General features: G+C 44.8%; 1 protein-coding gene across 1 annotated transcript in view; it reads right to left on the bottom strand.

Moving 5' to 3' along the window:
- Positions 1–17698, bottom strand: part of TRAF5 (TNF receptor associated factor 5) — a 44689-nt gene that overhangs the window by 4885 nt on the left and 22106 nt on the right. Inside the window, exons 2-8 of the mRNA XM_021682535.2 lie at positions 13161–13379; positions 11926–11983; positions 9405–9506; positions 7006–7170; positions 6311–6388; positions 5908–5982; positions 2565–2657 (exon numbers count right to left, since the gene is read on the bottom strand). Coding sequence (XP_021538210.1) covers positions 2565–2657; positions 5908–5982; positions 6311–6388; positions 7006–7170; positions 9405–9506; positions 11926–11983; positions 13161–13378 — 789 coding nt within the window. The 5' untranslated portion in view covers position 13379. The remainder of the gene's footprint in view (positions 1–2564; positions 2658–5907; positions 5983–6310; positions 6389–7005; positions 7171–9404; positions 9507–11925; positions 11984–13160; positions 13380–17698) is intronic.

Raw genomic sequence — 17698 nt, 5'->3', positions numbered from 1 at the left:
GCAACAACTATGTGATCACTAGCCCTAGAGTCTTCCATTTAGACCCTGAGAGCTGACTTCCACCTACACGGCAGACCTATCTCCCTGATCGAAAGCAAACCTCGGTGTCTCCTGTCCCCACCCTCTCCTCTCCTCTGCTCCCGTTCCTGTAGTGCCCATCTCAGGTAACAACTACCATGTCCTCTGCCTTCTAGACTTACAGCTTTGTCATTCCGACCTCTCTCGATGCCCTCTCCATCCCCAGACACAGCCTTGGCTGACCTTCCCCAGCACCACCAGCACCGCCAGCTCCAGTATCTTGCCTTCGCCTAATACTGAGCTGCTTATCATGCTGGCACTATGCAAAGAGCTTAAATATATTAGCTCACTTAACCCTCACCACAACCCCATTTTACGAATGAGGAAACAGGGAAGAGAGAGGCTAAGTAGCTTGTCCAAACCCACATGGCAAGTGAAGAGCCAGGTCTTCAAAGCAGGCGTTCTGGCTCCAGAGCCCCCACCCATCCATTGCCAGGCTCTCCTGCTACATTGTCTAGGTTAGTACAACATCCTTCTGCCTGGTCCCCCTGTCCTCGTGCTCTTCTCTCCCTCTATCCATCTTCTATGCTACCACCAGTTGTCTTACTTTTTTTTTTTTTTTTAAGATTTTATTTATTTGAGAGCGAGCGAGCGAGCACGAGCAGGGGGAAGGGGAGGGGCAGAGGAAGAGGGAGAAGCAGGCTCCCCCCTGAGCAGGGAGACCAACATGGGGCTCCATCCCAGGACTTGGAGATCGTGACCTGATGCAAAGGCAGATGCTTAACCGACTGAACCACCCAGGCGTCCCACAGCTGTCTTACTTTTCAAAGCCAAACAAACAGTTAGCTGGCCACGTACTGGTCCTTGCCTGCCCCCACTATCCAAAAGTTCACCTAATGCCACTTTGTTTTTATGAAAGACCCACGTCAGTACCTGTTTTCACTAACCGAAAGAAGTCAAAGAGGATTTTCGTTTTTTACGAAATGATAACCGCTTCTTTGCTTTACACCCCTTCAGCCTATGAAAGGTTTCATAGGATTGCTCTACTTTCCCATAGTGGGGGAAACCTATATTTTCCTATTTCAAAACCTCCATTATTAGCTCCCTATTACTGACAAACATTAGTTCAAACTTGGGCCCTTAAATCCTTTCTGAAACAAGGCAGAATATGAATGAATAAAAAAAATAATTGAATGTACAGTATCTGTAACTTCTTAGCTTACATGGAAGGCCATTGCTATGTGGATCCAGCATACCAGTCTCCAGCTCTCCCCGTCTCACACTCAGGACGCTCACCACCCCAAAACCCCCGTTCCTTGAACCATCAGCCTCATGCCTCCCTGTCTTTCCTCTTCTGGAACACCCTCTTTCCACATTTAGGCTGACGGATCTTCTCTTCCTTCAAAGCGAAGCTCGGATGTGCTCCCTTGAAGAGCCTCCCCCAACCCCCAGAGGAAATCGCTGCAGCCTCTGTACCCCAGACTGAGCCACAGCATGTCCCAGGGCACAGCAACTTATCTATTTGCATTTTCGTGAGTTCTTCAAGGGCAGAAGCTGTGTCCTCCTCCACTCAGAGCCCCTAGCAACTAACCTCATGCCTGACATATGGCAGGTGTTTGTTGAACGAATGAATGGATGGACGGATGAAGCGAGTGGTACAGAAAGAACTTGGGAATGGTTACCAGGCAGCGTGCCCTCTACCAAAGTTACAGTTTAACTGCTCTTCCCAATTTTCTCCAGGATCTGACCTTGAAACTCACACACCTCCTTTAATACAGAACCAGACATCAGAAAATGATTGGCAATAGTAGAATTTGGCTCCCTCTCTTCCTGCCATGGGCCTGCGAAGTCTGATCCTCTGAGAGTTTCTAACAAAATAATTAACTTTTAGAATAATTACCCCACAGAATCAGCATTTATTGAGGTCCATTATGAATATTCCAGGGACTGTGGCAGGCATTCGCACACACAATTTCACTTGATAATCCCAACTCAGTGAAATAAAGAGGGATGTATGCATTTAGCAGGCTGCATAGCTTCTCAGGGGCAGGAGTTAAGACTTACTGCAAAATATATAAAACCCATAATGCCTAGAACAGATAGTCAACTGTTGTTTCAAAGCAACACTGGGCTAATTAAAAAACATCAAACGCCTACTTGTCACCTCCAGGTGCCAAATACTAACCAGAATGTGTGTTAAGTTAGGCTGCAGAGAGGCTATATGGTATTTCATGCGGACCACTGGACTGAGAATCAGGGGACATGGGTTTGAGATTCAATTCTGCCACTTACAAGTTACAAACACATCAAAATTTCTTTGAGCTTAGTCACTTCATCTGTTGAATGAGACGGTTGGACCCAAAGACCTATAGGCACCTTCCAGTTCTAATGTTCTATAATCCTATGAGTCTGCCTGGCTGCTTAGTAGAAAAACATCTACCTCCAGCCGACTTGTACTGAAACAGAGGAGAAGGTAAAAATACCAACAGTTACCAATCCCAGCAATTGTGCTTCCTCCCTTTACGTGTGAACCCTTGAATATTTACCTGTTCTTCTAATTGGAAGTTCTTTTCTAAAACCAGAAGCATGTGGTCCCGTAAGGCTGAATGCTCATGCTCCTGCAGGTTCCCCCGTTTATCCTTCAACAGGAAGACAAAAGGAAGTCAGGTTGTTGAAAGGCTCCAAAAATGAAGGTGGTGGTGGGATATTCTGCTAACGCAGAACTGTGACAACTTTGCTTACTTGTCTAAAGGTGGGTTGCAGGAAAATATAGCCCCTCCTGGTCCCTTTTCCAGCTCCAGGATTCTAAGGTGCCCATGAGACAATTTTAAATTTATAGAAACAGAGAATCAAGCCACTGTCAAAATTCTCAAAAGCAGATTTCCTTCTGTGCACTGGAAATCTAGGACTGTGGGTTAAGTGTAGTTATCATCTCTCAACTAGTCCCACATAAAATCTATCTCCTTGGTGGGTTAGCTTCAGATCAGTGTCAAGCCTAGGTGAGTTCTCTCTCCTACCAAGCACACATTTCCATGCTGCCTTCTACCAAAGGCCAAAGTTACGCAACCTGATAGTAATTTCAGCCCACACAAATTTGTTGCCCTCAAAATCAAGCAATATGTTTGCAAGAATAAAGGGTAACTTCTTCCCTAATCATTAAAATACTGAATTGCAAACTGCCTTCTATTACTAGTAAAAGCAAATGTTAGGTGTTCTGGGTGATTCCTTGGACCTAACCATACATTAACCATCAATTTCCCTCCAGTTTAGGAATGGCCCCTCTTCCAGAGAACAAATCTCATCCTCAGCTTTGGTACTGAGGTGAGTTCTAGAGGACAGCCCAACTGGGAGTTTAGGCCTAACTGTAAAGATTTCTCTCAGAGATGGAAAGCAATTCTGTATTTCGCGCACTGAAAAGGTAAAACCTATCTGTTTTGCAGCCAAGACAATCACTGGTTTGATATGTGAAAATGTATGGACTCTTCACTGATTTTTTTTTTTTTAAGATTTTATTTATTTATTTGAGAGAGAGAATGAGAGAGAGAGAGCACATGAGAGGGGGGAGGGTCAGAGGGAGAAGCAGACTCCCTGCCGATCAGGGAGCCCCATGTGGGACTCAATCCAGGGACTCCAGGATCATGACCTGAGCCGAAGGCAGTCGCTTAACCAACTGAGCCACCCAGGCACCCTCTTCACTAATTTTTTTTAAAAAGGCTTCTCACAATATACATTTTTTTCCAATAGTTTTTTAAAATAAGAGATATGTATGCTTAGGTCAAATAATACAGCAAGATAGAGAATGAAAAGCAAAAGGCTCCTTCTCTCCATCACCACCCCCAATTCCCTAGTCTCTCACTCACCAGAGTCAGCGACGATATATACACATTTTTAACTCAATGAGATCATAACCATATTCAATTTTTTAAAATATGTACCTTATTCTTTTTATCAAATGCATGCCATTCCCAAATACAAATATATACACTTACATAGTCAGCACTTCAGTGATGGGCTTACAGGTTTTTAGTTTTTTGTTTTCTTTTGCTATATAAACATCTTTGTGTGAGTGTGTTTGTGTATGTGTGTAATCATTGCATACTTATGAAAGAGTATCTATGAGAAATTCCTAGCAATAGAATTATAAGGTCAATGTGCGGGTTCACTTTTTTTTTTTAAATAAAGAACCTTTTATTTTACTTAATTTTTTAAAACACTAAGCTGTATGCCCAACATGGGGCTTGAACTCACAACCCTGAGATCAAGATCTGACTGAGCCAGCCAAGCACCCCTCAACTTTTCATAGATAATAACCAAACTGCCCTCATAAAAAGTTATATATTATAAATTGTATTAATCTTTGTCAATTTGATGGTGAAAGTTTTATTTCTTGATATAATTTATATTTATTTAGGAGTGAGATGGAGTGTCTTTTTTTTACATCTATTAGTCAATTGAATTTTTTCTGGAACTACTCATATATTCCTTTGCCGATTTTTCTATTAAGTTGGAAAAGCTATTTACATGTAATAATTTTTGTATATTAAGGAAAATACCCTTTTTGTCTTGTCATATGTTGGAGATTTTTACTTCCAGTTTGTGGTTTGCCATTTGACTTTATTTATGGTATTTTTAAAAATTGTATAAAAGTTTCAAATATTTGTGGTTAAACATCAAAATTATAGCTTCTGGTTTTGTGTTAGTTATCTAAGAAAGATCTTTATTTCAAGAATAAAAAAATTCACTCACCTTTTCTTCTAGTATTTTTATCATTTTTTAAAATAAACTTTTTATTTGGAGTAATTTTAGATGTACACAAAGTGTGAAATAATACAGTGCATGATATATTTTAATGCCTAAAACTTTGATCCATCTGGAATATGTTAAAATGAGGTAGGAATCAAACTTTCTTTTTTTTAAATTTATTTTATACAATTTATTGAATAATATTTTTAAAGGTCTTTAACAGGTAATAAAATACACTTTAAAACATGATTTCAAATCAATTCTATTTCAGAATACTTGGTGATAGACCGGGGGTACCAGAAAACCAAGATTTATAATCATCAGAATTATAACCATCAGAAGAATGACTCCAGAAAGTCTCAAACTCTGGTAGAGGCAATGGAATCCAAATTAGAAAAATTACCATGATGGTTAATTTTTATGTGTCAGCTTGGCTGGCTATGGTGCCCAGTTGTTTGGTCAAAACTAATCTAAGGGGCACCTGGGTGGCTCAGTCGGTTGAGCGGCTGCCTTCAGCTCAGGTCATGATCCCTGGGTCCTGGGATCAAGCCCCACATCAGGCTCCCTGCTCAGTGGGGAGCCTGCTTCTCCCTCTCCCACTCCCCCTGCTTGTGTTCCCTCTCTCACTATCTCTCTCTGTCAAATAAATAAATAAAAATATATTAAAAAAACCAAACAATCCAGATGTTGCCGTGAAGGTATTTTGTAGATGTGATAAACATTTAGGATCAGTTGACTTTAAGTAAAGCAGATTACTCCCCATAATGCTGTAGGGCCACATTCAACCAGTTGAAGGCCTTACGAGCAAAAAATAAGGTCTCCTGAAGAAGAAGCACTTCTCCTCAAGACTATCACATAGAAACTCCAGCCTACTGGTCTGCCCTGCAAATAATCCGACTTGCCAGCCCCCTCAATCATATAAGCTAATTTCTTAAAATAAATTTCTATCTATATATCTATATGTAGATATGTACCTCCTATTGATTCTGCTTCTCTGGAGAACCCTGACTAATAACACTGCCAGTCTTAAAGTTCTTCCAAAGTGAATGTCCTTCTGCATCCTGAATGGAATCAAAGAGTAAAATAAACCTGCCAAATAAATTACACAGTAGAATGTAGAGGCAGAAACAAAAAGGCATCCCATACCTTTACAGTACATCCATAGTGCTTAAAAGGACAGTCTTGTTCAGCTTCAGGACACACAGCGAGGTGTTCATCCACCTACAAAAGGGACACCTCATGCTACCGAAATTCATCACCAATTCTCCAGTTGCCTGAGAGAACTACAGCATGCAGGGAACCCCAAGGTGCCTTGGGAAGGAGGGAGGAAACAGAAGGGGAAAAGCCACGCTGAGGCCTGGCGGAGGGAGAGCTACGGTAAAAATGGAGAACTCTCAGGGAAAAGGGAAGGGGACACAGAGACGTGGTTATTGTGGGTGTGCTTTAAATCTTGGGCCTCAGCCTGTGGGATTTGATCAAACACACACCACAGTGGTTAACTAAAACTTTATCTTACATAAAATCTACTAAGAGATTCATTTACAGTTACCTCAGTTCTTGGAATAATCTGCAAACACCTGTTAGGACAAGATACTGGGTACTCAGGACACAAGTTTTCTTCGTGATTCTGAAACAGAGAAAGGATGATGAAACACAGCCAATCCTTGCTTCCCAGGGTTCCCTTCTACAGCCTCAGAGTGTTTATGCATATGTCTCTGGGGATCTTATGTGGCTTACCCTCTACAGGAAGGTACAGCCTAGTTCCAAAAAGGACTAAAGATGGCCGCCTCCTTCCCATGAATTCAATTCAGTTTTCCAATTATTCCAAAAGAAGGTCAGAGGGCAGAGGACTCGCGGAGGGCAGACTATGGGAGTCATCAGTATGTCTCCTTCAGTACATGTAAAAGGTACCCATGATCTCCTTCTCTGCCTACATCCTGCCACTCCAGTCAGATCATAGCCCCCTGAGGACATAGTATCGTCACCTCCTTGTGACCCTGCACCCAGCAGCGCTCCTTGCACACTCACACTTAGTAGTGCTCAAACAATGCTTCTGCCAATGATAAATGAGTAGAGTCCTACTCTAGAGTCCAACAAGAAGACTTTTTGCTTTTTACAGAACTCTCAGAAAATTCTTTAGACCTATTTCTGTACAAAAATAAATTCAGTAATGTCCCGATTCACTGTGACCGCTCAGGTAGAAATTTAGTCCCATAAAGACGATTCGTTTTTCTTTCTTTTTACCTGTAGATAGATTACTACCACATCTTTTTTGCAATAAAGGCATTTTTCCTCTCGAAAATGGCAACGTGCACTCAAATGTTCCTTCAGATCTTTCCGAAGGACTTGTTCCTGACAGTTCTCATTAGAACACTGCACAGCTTGAAATAGGCACTGTTGGAGGTGGTCCTGCAACAGAAAAAACAGGCCAATGGGCCGCACTGACCGGGGCGGGGGGACAGGGGGCCAGCTGGAAGCCTGGAGGGAGGGAGGACACGGGGGGCAGCTGGGCAGACCGAGGCCGTGCCAGCCTTGTTTGATAGGAGTTGGGAGGATAGGGAAGATGGCTGGAGAAGGAAGCATGTTGAGTCTACTTCAGATTATCTATTAGCTCAGATTCTCAGGTTAGTTCCTGAATATTTTCCTTAGGCTTGCTGAGTGATTTACCCATTCTCCAAAGACATTTTTAATTTCTTTTTGCAACCCCGGCACCAAGTACTAATCTCTGCACAGCGGATGGCAAAAGCCAGGATGGAGGGGAAAGACGGAAGAAGAGCAGGGCATGTCCTAAGTGCAGGAAGGAAGGGAAAGGATTCAAGAGAGTAATGGGGAGAGGGAGTGGGAGCTGTTCCAGAAGTGGTCAAGAAAAGCAGACAGAAGAAATATAGGATCCCAGGCCCAAGAGAAGCTGGGAATGGTCAGGCTGTGGTCAGAAAATGTTTTCACCAGAATATGAGATAACGATGACATGGACATTACTCGTTCCAGTATTCTTCATGGTAGAGATTTTTTAAAGCAGGAGGCATACCTTAATAAAACCTCTGGATCACAGCAAGTTATTGTGATGGTCCTGTCCCTTGCGAGATCCCCTAAAACACAGCTGGCCTGTTTCTTGCTTTTGTAAATAAGGTTTTTCTGGAGAACAGCCACCCATCTACTTGTTTACATACTGTAGGGGAGGGGACGATGGGGGGGGGGGGGCCTCTGCTTTCCATCTGAAAGGGAAGAGCTGAGTTGAGTGGCGGATACAGAGACTGTACGGCCAGCAAAGCCTAAACATTTTACTAACTGGCTCTTGACAGAACAGTCTGCTGACCCCTTTCCTGAACGAGAGAAAAAGCAACCAGTTTTTCTGCAGGAGGTAAATAAATATTATAGCTACTCTCCTTTGCCTCTAGTAATAAGAAACAAAGAGACCACTGAAATCCGTATCTTCTCCAAAATTCACTCTCACCGAAAACAGTCAACACTCATCAGGATTCCACTACCTGGGGAGGACCTACACCTCACCATGCAAGCCGGGGTGCGGTTGGGGGGCAGGAATGAGGGGAAACACAGAAGAAAACAGGTGAAAAGAAACCAGCCACTGTTCTCCAGAAGCTGATGATCTGGTCACAAAAGCTGATGAGCTGGATGGTCTAACTTGAGCCTCATTTCCTGCTCAGGCTTCGTGACAACAAAATTGGAAAAGAGGCCCTGCTCTAGGGCCTGACTATCAAAATGTGAGAAAGTTCTAGGAAGTTCGGTGAACCTCCAGAAAAATCCTGGGGTTAACGGGGAAAGCATTTACACGTTAGGAATTCAGTGCCTGGGGGTTTTGGAGGCAAGGTGGAGAAAAGGCTGAATCACCTGAAATGTATTCCAAAATGTGTGGGTGGGAGAGGAAAATTTCAGCAGCCCCCAAGCCATTCTCTGGAAGCTAGAGATGCCTGCTTCTTATTCCTGCACAGTGTGATCAAATCCGCTATGGGCCTGCCATGGCAGAGCCCCGTTGCCCCATTTCCAGTTTGACATTTACCAAGCTTCCGGCTTCTCCAGCTGGATGGAAGAACCAGGCAGGGCAGTTTCATGTGAGAGTAACTTCCCTTCGCTACCCCTACACTTCATGTGTTTGCAGCTCATACCAATGCTTCACCTTTAAACCACATCCCAAATCTGATCTGGTCTGCATTATATGCCTCAGATCACAAACTAACAGCCACGGCCCACAGCTGCTGGGAACCACCCACCCACCACCTGCCAGTACTTTCAGGCAGGGTCTCTTGCAATCATATCTTCCTGCAGGCTGCCATAGCTTCCACCCTGGGGACCCCAAATCCTTCACAGTTCCCCACAAATGACACGTCCTTTTGCCCCGCATGTCCCACATCTTCTCTTTTGGATCAATGACCCCTAACCCATAATTTAGGTCTAACACAGATAGTATTCCCTCCATGCATTCCAAACGAAATGGACCTTTTCACTCACACCTTAGCCCTTGGTGTGCTGTACTGTAGCCAAATGTATTGCTAGACAGGCATTCTCTGAGAGCAACCCAATGAGCCCCGTACCATGCTTGGCCCAGGAACTGACACATAAAGGTGTTCAATACACGTCACTGGAAAAAATGACAAAGGCAAATATTGGTCATGAGGAATACCAACCTGGTATCGTCCCAGAATAATCTTGGCATTACATCCAGGAGCATTTTTGCAATACACATACAAATTGAGGACTTCCCTTTTGCAGCAATTGTCTTTGAACACCTAAGAGAGAAACATAATAGGTCTCATACACTCCAAAGCTTCAGAGCAATGTGAATGAAACTATTATTAATTTGGTCTTCAGATACATCTCAAAAGTCAAGTGGAAACTTCCAGACAAGTTGGAATGGAAATAACAGATTCAGCACCATCAAAGAGGCTTTCTCAGACATGTTTCCGACAAGCCACTAAACACAAGTCAGGAAATTCAATGCTCGGTGCAGTAGGCTGCAGGAGAATCTCACGGTGCACTTGACCTTGGATGCTCAAAGGTCAGAAGGTGGGCTGTGGGGGAGGGTAACGCTTTCAGCTTCCTGTCATAGTGTAAAAGTTTGTATTAGTCATCAGGTAGTGTCACCGAGGCCGTGCTGACTTGCTATTTCAGTGCACACCAGGGGTTGGCAAACTTTCTCCATAAAGGGTCAGAGAGTATTTTCAGCTTTGCAGGCCACAATGCAACCTTTTCTTTTTCAACTATTCAGCTCTGCTGTATACAATACTTAAACGGATATATATGGCTGTGTTCCAATAAGGCATTATCAATGGACACTGAAGTGTAAATTTCGTGTAATTTTCATGTGTTACAAAACATAATTCTTCTCTTGATTTTTAAAATAAGTTGTTTCGAAATAGTTAGAAGACTCACAAGAAGTTGCAAAGATAGTACAGAGCTCCTGTGTACCCTTCTTTGGATTTTTTCCAATGATTTATAGGAAAACCATTCTTAGCTCACAGGCCATACAAAAACAGGTGGCAGGCTGGATTTGTGCCAACAAATCTCATGTTGTAGTATGCCAGCCCCTAATCGAGTGGGTGAGGCACACACAAACACAGCACTGTCCTCTGCGAGGCATTTGCAAAACACAACATAAGAGCATACAGAAGGAGGGATGCCGGGGTGGCTCAGTCAGTTATGCATCCACCTTCAGCTCAGGTCATGATCCCAGCGTCCTGGGATTAGTCCCACATCAGGGGGTCCCTGCTCAGCGGGGAGCCTGCCTCTCCCTCTGTCTGCCACTCCCCCTGCTTGTGCTCTCTCTCTCTCTCTCTGATAAATAAATAAATAAATAAATAAATACTCTTAAAAAATAATCTTAAAAAAAGGCAGGAGCATGTACATCAGATCAGGTGCTCAGGGAACTTCCTAGAGGAGGTGACGCTTGAATGTCCTCTAGCAGAACTGTAAAGGAAGAAAACTGAGCTTAAAAGGAAGTGTTAAGGGAGGGGTGTCTGGGTGGTTCCGTTGGTTAAGGGTCCAACTCTTGATTTCAGTTCAGGTCATGATCTCAGTGTCATGAGATCAAGCCCCACGTTGGGCTCTGCACTGAATGTGGAACCTGCTTAAGGTTCTCTCTCTCTCCCTCCGCGCCCGCACCCACCCCCCACCCCGCAAAAAGGAAGTTTTAAGGGAGGACAACTTTGGGTTAGGAAACAATTTCTTTGATACAACAATAAAGAACAAGCAACCAAAACAAACAAAAACAAGTAAGACTCATCAAAACGAAAAGCTTTTCATGCTTCAAAGGACACCACTAAGAGAGTGAAAAGACAACACACAAAATGGGAGAAAAATGTTTGCAAATCGTATATCTGATAACAGCCTTGTATCTAGAATATAAAAAGAACTCTTAGAACTCATCAATAAGAGACCAGTAATCCACTTAAAAATGGGCAAAGAAATTAAATAGGCATCTCTACCAGAAGATATACAAATGCACAAACACATGAAAGATGCTCCATATCCTTAATCATCAGAGAAATGCAAATCAAAACAGGTACCCCCTAGAAAGACTATAATCAAAAAGATGGACAGTAACAACTTTTGGCAAGGATCTAAGACATTAGAACTCTCACACCCTGCTGGATGGAATATAAAATGGTGCAGCTGCTTTGGAAAATAATCTGACAGTTCCTCAGAATGTTACACATAGAGTGACCATTATGACCCTAAACAGAATTACCACATGACCCAGTAATTCCACTCCTGGGTGTATACCCAAGAAACACATACACTTTAAAGGTAAATTTTATGGCATATGAATTATATCTAAATAAAGCTATTGTTAGACATAATAATAATAATAGAAGGAAGTTCTAGAAATAGACCAGAGGAGAAAGTGAATTCCAGGGAACAGGGTGTTTCATTTCTCCAAGCAACTCAGTATACCTGGAGCTGGTGTAGGAAGGGGGTAAGGAGAGAAGAGAGGAAAAACTGGGGGGTGGAGTCAATAAAGACCTAAAGAAGCCTCTGAAACAGTGGTAGGAGTGGGGTTTGACCTGACCCCATAGGAGAGGAATGTGGACTCTAAGAAAGGGCCCCCTCCCCTGCTCTACTGCTCCAACCTCCATGTCCAATTCAACCTAGGACACTGGCTTCTCCATCACCCAGAGAACTGCTAAACCAAAGTGGGGATTTTCTTACCTCCTGAGATCGGATAACCTCCTTATCTACAGGACAGAGTGGGACTGCATTTAATTCTCTGGAGAGAGAAATAAAAATAGAGCCGAATTAAGAGTTGACCCCAACAGCTCTTCCAAAGCGGCCCCAGCATTCCCACCATGCTTGACCCCTTAGAGCTCCCCCTGGACAGGCCGGGCCCTGTCTCCCCTCCTCCTGCCGCTCCCTCCCCCAGGAAGGGTTCTCTCTCCCCCACCCCCCCGTTGTAGCTTCAGCACCTCCCCAGTCTGCTGAAAAACTCCCATTCATTCCCCAGGATGCAGGTCAATTAGTAAGTCCCCCAGACAGAGTTCAATGTCCTCTGCCAGTGCTTATCACCCTGTAACACAGCCTCTTTCCTTCACTAGTCTGGAGCATTCTAGAGGGCAGACACTGGGTCCTGTTCCACACTGAACCTCCAGCCCTTCCTCTCCATGCCCTAGAGCTTAGTTTAGTAAGGTGCCTGGAACACACAGGTGCTGAATGGACAAACCCATGAATGAATGAGAATGTGCTATAATAACCCCCTTTCCAAGCTTGGTAGGGGACAGCTTACTTACTGCCCTAAATAAGCCCCCAAAGCCTGCTTCCAACATCTCTCTTGGTCTCCACCTTCAAAATGGCAGGACCCAGGTTTTACAGCTGCCTCCGAAGCAGACAGTACCCCCATTGAGGTGCGGTCCCTTTCCAGATGTGACACCACCTTTGCCTTTTGGCAAGGAAAGGTCCAAGCAACCACCACAAAGACCCTGGTGAAACACAGGTCCTTCCCAACACAGACTGTGCATCCAGGTTTGCCCTCCCGTGCAAAACAGGTGTGGTCTACATTTTAAAAAAAGGTGACTGAAATGAGCCCCAAGTCATGTATACAATTCTTGACTCATTATATTGTACACCTGAAACTAATAGAACACTGTATTTTCATTACACTTGATGTAAAAAAAAGGGGGGGGGAAGGTGACTATCAATTAGTGAGTGGCAAAAAAGCCCCCAAAACCAAAAACTAAAAAACCAAAACATGATTCCTTAGTCTCTCGGAGAAGGGCTCCGGGAGGGCCCCTCCTCGTGTTCGTGGTTCTGTGGCCAACCGTGGCAATTCCCAAAGCTACCATTCCCATCGAGTGCTCGCTCTGGACACCTGGGTCCCAGGAACACCCACGCCCGCCCCTCCCCCCCCCCGCCTCTGGTTGTGACCAGAGCTGCGGGCCCTGCGAGCTCACCTCAGGGACACGATGCAGTGCTGGCAGAAGCGGTGCCCACAGCCTGTCTGGTGGGGGTTGTGCAGCACGGAGCGGCAGAAGGCACATTTGTAGCGCTCCTCTAACTGCTCCACAAACTGGAACTCCGTGTTGGGCTCAAAGTCCAAGGAAATGGAGTTGCCGGAATTCTGGCGGATGAAACCACACGGGATACCTCCTTGCTCCTCAGAATAAGCCATTCTGGGGGGGTCAGGAGAAGAGAAGTAAAATTGAGTGTGCAGAGACCAAAACAACTGTTTCCTAATTAGCGCACATCACCCCCACGGTCATTCTGTTATGACTCGGTAACAACAGTAACAACCTCCAGCCACTGGAGGGCTCCCGCACAGGGGAGATGTCTTCACGGTGCTCAAGCAGGAGCCTGGACCAGACGACTTCTAGCAAGATTTTAGGAGACTTCAGACCTTTGCCCACCAGCCTCTTACAGGATGCTAAATTATCCTGTTAGTTTGGCCACGCACTTGGACCAAATACAACCAGGGTGTTAACTACATTCTAAGCTGACTCTTCCACTCGGTTGAGAGAACGGAAACAAACGTTTTGTTAACATTTTTCAGAAGAACCTTGTATACCAATGCATTTCTTGCAATATATATAGATACATCACCACCACCAAGCCACATCATTTCTCACCTGAACTAAATAAGCATATTAGCGGCCGCTCCCACCCCCAGGAAGGGTTCTCTCTCCCCCACCCTCCCTTTGTAGCTTCAGCACCTCCCCAGTCTGCTGAAAAACTCCCATTCATTCCCCAGGATGCAGGTCAATTAGTAAGTCCCTACAATCCATTCTCCTACAATCCATTCTCCATACTACAGCCAGGGTAACATTTTCAAAATGCAAGTGTGATTGAAGGTTACCTCCTCTCATTGTTCAATGGCTTACCAGGCTCTTAGGGGAAAGTCCACAATGCTAAGAGAGCTACAAGACTGCACCCTCTCCACCCAGCAGCATCCTGGACCTCTCCTCCCCTTGCTTTCTGCACTTGAGCCATACAGGCTTTCTTTTCATTCTTCTGTCTCCTGCCACAGGGCCTTTGAATAAGCTATTGCCTCTACCTAGAATGCCTCCCCTATGCCTTCCAGTCTTCTTTGCTTCACATTCATGATTCAGATTTCAAGTGTCATAGCCTCAGGTAAGCTTTCTGTACACTTCCCTTCCCCCGCCCCCGCTGAACAGCAGAACAGCCACTCATGTTATGAAGCATGCATGGCCTCCAGGGAGTGGCTGAGGGATAATGGTAAGTGGGCAGCGCATGGCGGGGGGTGGGTGGGGGTGGGTGGAGTGGTCTTTCACTATATAATCCTTTTGAATTTTTCAACATGAATATAGTACCTGTTCAAAAATAAACAAATACACAAAAACAAAAACTAAACATCCACTGTTGTATCTCTCATAGAACCGGGTTCTGAAATTCAGAGCAACACTTGATTTTTTAAATTAGACATGTGTAGCGGCCCTCTTGGCGCAGTGGGCAGTGCGTCAGTCTCATAAATTAGACATGCGTTTGTGTGAGTATTTGATTTACATCTGTGTGCTTCAATGACACAGAGATCCCATCTGGTCTTACTCAATGTTGCGTCTCCAGCCCTCAGCACCGAGCCAGGCATGGAGAGCAAATCAACTATTTGCTGAATTAACATGCTTGAATGGACTCTTTGACTAACCTGCAACAGGACGGCTCTAACTAGTGTTGCCCGCTAACACAATGATCCTTTAACTTTTTATGAGGAAGGACTTTCCCCATCTTTGAAATCTGATAAAAAGTCTAGACCTTCTCCCCATAAAAGAGCACAGACACCGATCTCTGGACCTCTGCAGACCCTCTGAACCCACTGGTTTCCCCAGGTTAACAACAGCCCTGCCTCCCCAGTAAGAATGCTGTTACTTTGGGCACGGGGCCTGGACTGGTGCTTTCAGAGTGTCTGGCAAGTGGCTAAAGGATGGGAGGCAATCAAGGGTGGTCCCTGGGAGTGATATCCTTCCACGTGGTTAGGGAACAGGAAGGCTTGGCCTTCAGGCTTGCTTGCTTTGGCTTGCTCTTGGGATCCCTCAAGAATCTCCTGCAGCTGATGAGTTCAACTGGGCCTGAGAGCAGCTGGGTGGCCTGACAGTGCAGGTGGGAGATGGGCGCCATCCGGCATCCGGGCCCGCTCTAGTCAGCTGCTGGCCTCACCCAGTGCAGGAGTGGTCTGAGTCTGGGGTGTGGCCTGCAAGAATGGAGCAGAGAAAGCAACTGGCCTCTTTCAGCAAATAAAGCTTTCTCTCTGGAGGAGACCCACACAACAGGGTTTTTGGGGTTTTTTTTGTTTTTTTTTAATCCTGGAGTTTGAGACCAAAGCCCCACCTTTCCCACTCTGCATATGTTTCCTGCAGAACTTCAAGGGGGGTAGGTGAACAGTACAAGATGTGATTGTTGCCCTTTTAACCTGGTTTATTCTTGAGAGTTAACACATCTTAATTGCAGAGATCAAGAGGCACGGCACTTGGTTCACCTGCACAATCCTAATACCCAAGACTCACCTTTCGCTTAGAGAAATGGAAACACCAATTCCAAACCTCCCTCATCTGCCCTGCGTTCTCTGGTCCCAAGGGAAGACAACAATTCATGTCCTACACCCCTCTAGGGTTCTTTCTGAGACCAGGCTCCTGTCTCTGTCACACAGCATCTAAATTTGGACTCTCAGAGATGTGCCCTAAACAACAAGCTTGGTCAGCTCCTAAAACAGGGCAATAAGATGTACAAAACTCAGTTTGGGTTCCCTTCCACTACATTCTATCCTCTTTACAAACAAAAGAATTTAATACACTCATCTGTGTGCCCATCTTTCTCTACAACAGCAGTTCTCAAACTTTTTGGTCTCAGGACCCTCCCTCCCACCCTTTAGACTCTGAGGACCCAAAGACCCTAAACACCCAACACAATATTGAAGGAGTAGAACAAAATTGGAGGGGGCGCCTGGGTGGCTCAGTCGTTAAGTGTCTGCCTTCGGCTCAGGTCATGATCCCAGCGTCCTGGGATCGAGCCCCTCATCGGGCTCCCTGCTCGGCGGGAAGCCTGCTTCTCCCTCTCCCACTCCCCCTGCTTGTGTGCCCTCTCTCACTGTGTCTCTCTCTGTCAAATAAATAAAATCTTTAAAAAAAAAAAAGAACAAAATTGGAGGATTGACACAACCCCACTTCAAGACTTCCTATGAAGCTATAATAATCAAGATAGTTGTGAAGCAGTGAAAGAAGAGACAGACAGATAAATGGAACAGAATAGAGAACCCAAAAACAGACCCACATAAATACAGTCGACTGATCTTTGACAAAGAAGCAAAGGCAATACAATGGAGCAAAAACAGTTTTTCACGAGTGGTGCCGGAACAACTGGACATCCATATGCAAAAAAAAAAAAAGATGAATCTAGGCGTAGACTTTCCACCCTTCACAAAGACTAACTCAAAATCATAGACCTAAATGTAAAACTAGGTGATACCCAGACAAACTTGGTCATAAACTATCACATATCCCACCTAATCTTCTAAGGGTTGGTCCATTTATCTCTCCTAAAAATCATTCGCTCTCCCCTAAGAGGCCTACATCCCCCTCCCCTTTCCCTCTTAGGATGATATTCAAGCCTGAATCTCAAGCCACCTGAGAGAGCTACTCATTTTTCCCTGGGTATCTCCCATGCATATATGAGTTATAGATGTTAATAAACTTCTGCCTGTTTTTCTCTTGCTAATCTATCACAGACGTCTCAGCTAAGACCTCAGAAGAGTAGAGGGGAAGGTATTTTTCCTCCCTTACACAACGTAGGTTCATCAACTGTGACAGATGTACCTCTCTGGTGGGGAATGTTTATGGTGGGGGAGGCTGTGCAGGGGGCAGGGGGTCTGTGAGAAATCTCTGTACCTTCTGCTCAACTTTGCTGTGCATCCAAAACCACTCTAAAAAATAAAGTCTCAAAAAAATTGAGGACCCCCTGAGTTGTTTATGTGGGTTATAGCTATTAATATTTACCAATTTGAGATAACACTGAGGAGTTTAGGGGTGCCTGGGTGGCACAGTTGGTTAAATGTCCGACTCTCGGGCACCTGGGTGGCACAATTGGTTAAGCATCTGCCTTCAGCTTGGGTCATGATCCCAGGGTCCTGGGCTCGAGTTCTGCACCAGACTCCCTGCTCAGCAGGCAGCCTGCTTCTCCCTCTCCTCCCCACTCGTGTTCTCTCTCGCTATCTCTGTCTCTCTCAAATGAACAAACAAAAATCTTTAAAAATTTTTTTAAAAATTTAAAAAGATAAAAAACGTCCAACTCTTGGTTTTGGTTTAGGTCATGATCTCAGGGTTGTGAGATCGAGCCCTGTGTCGGGCTCTGCGCTCAGCAGAGAGTCTACTTGGGATTCTCCCTCCCTCTGCTCCTCCCACTCGTGCTCTCTCTCTCAAATAAATAAATAGATCTTTTTTAAAAAAATTGAGTTTAGGGCGCCTGGGTGGCTCAGTCGGTTAAGCGA

The sequence above is a fragment of the Neomonachus schauinslandi genome, chromosome 6 (assembly GCF_002201575.2).
Source record: "Neomonachus schauinslandi chromosome 6, ASM220157v2, whole genome shotgun sequence".
NCBI classification, from domain to species: Eukaryota; Metazoa; Chordata; class Mammalia; order Carnivora; family Phocidae; genus Neomonachus; species Neomonachus schauinslandi.
The sequence above is the reverse complement of the archived record's forward strand: the minus strand, read 5'-3'. Positions and strand labels throughout refer to the sequence as shown.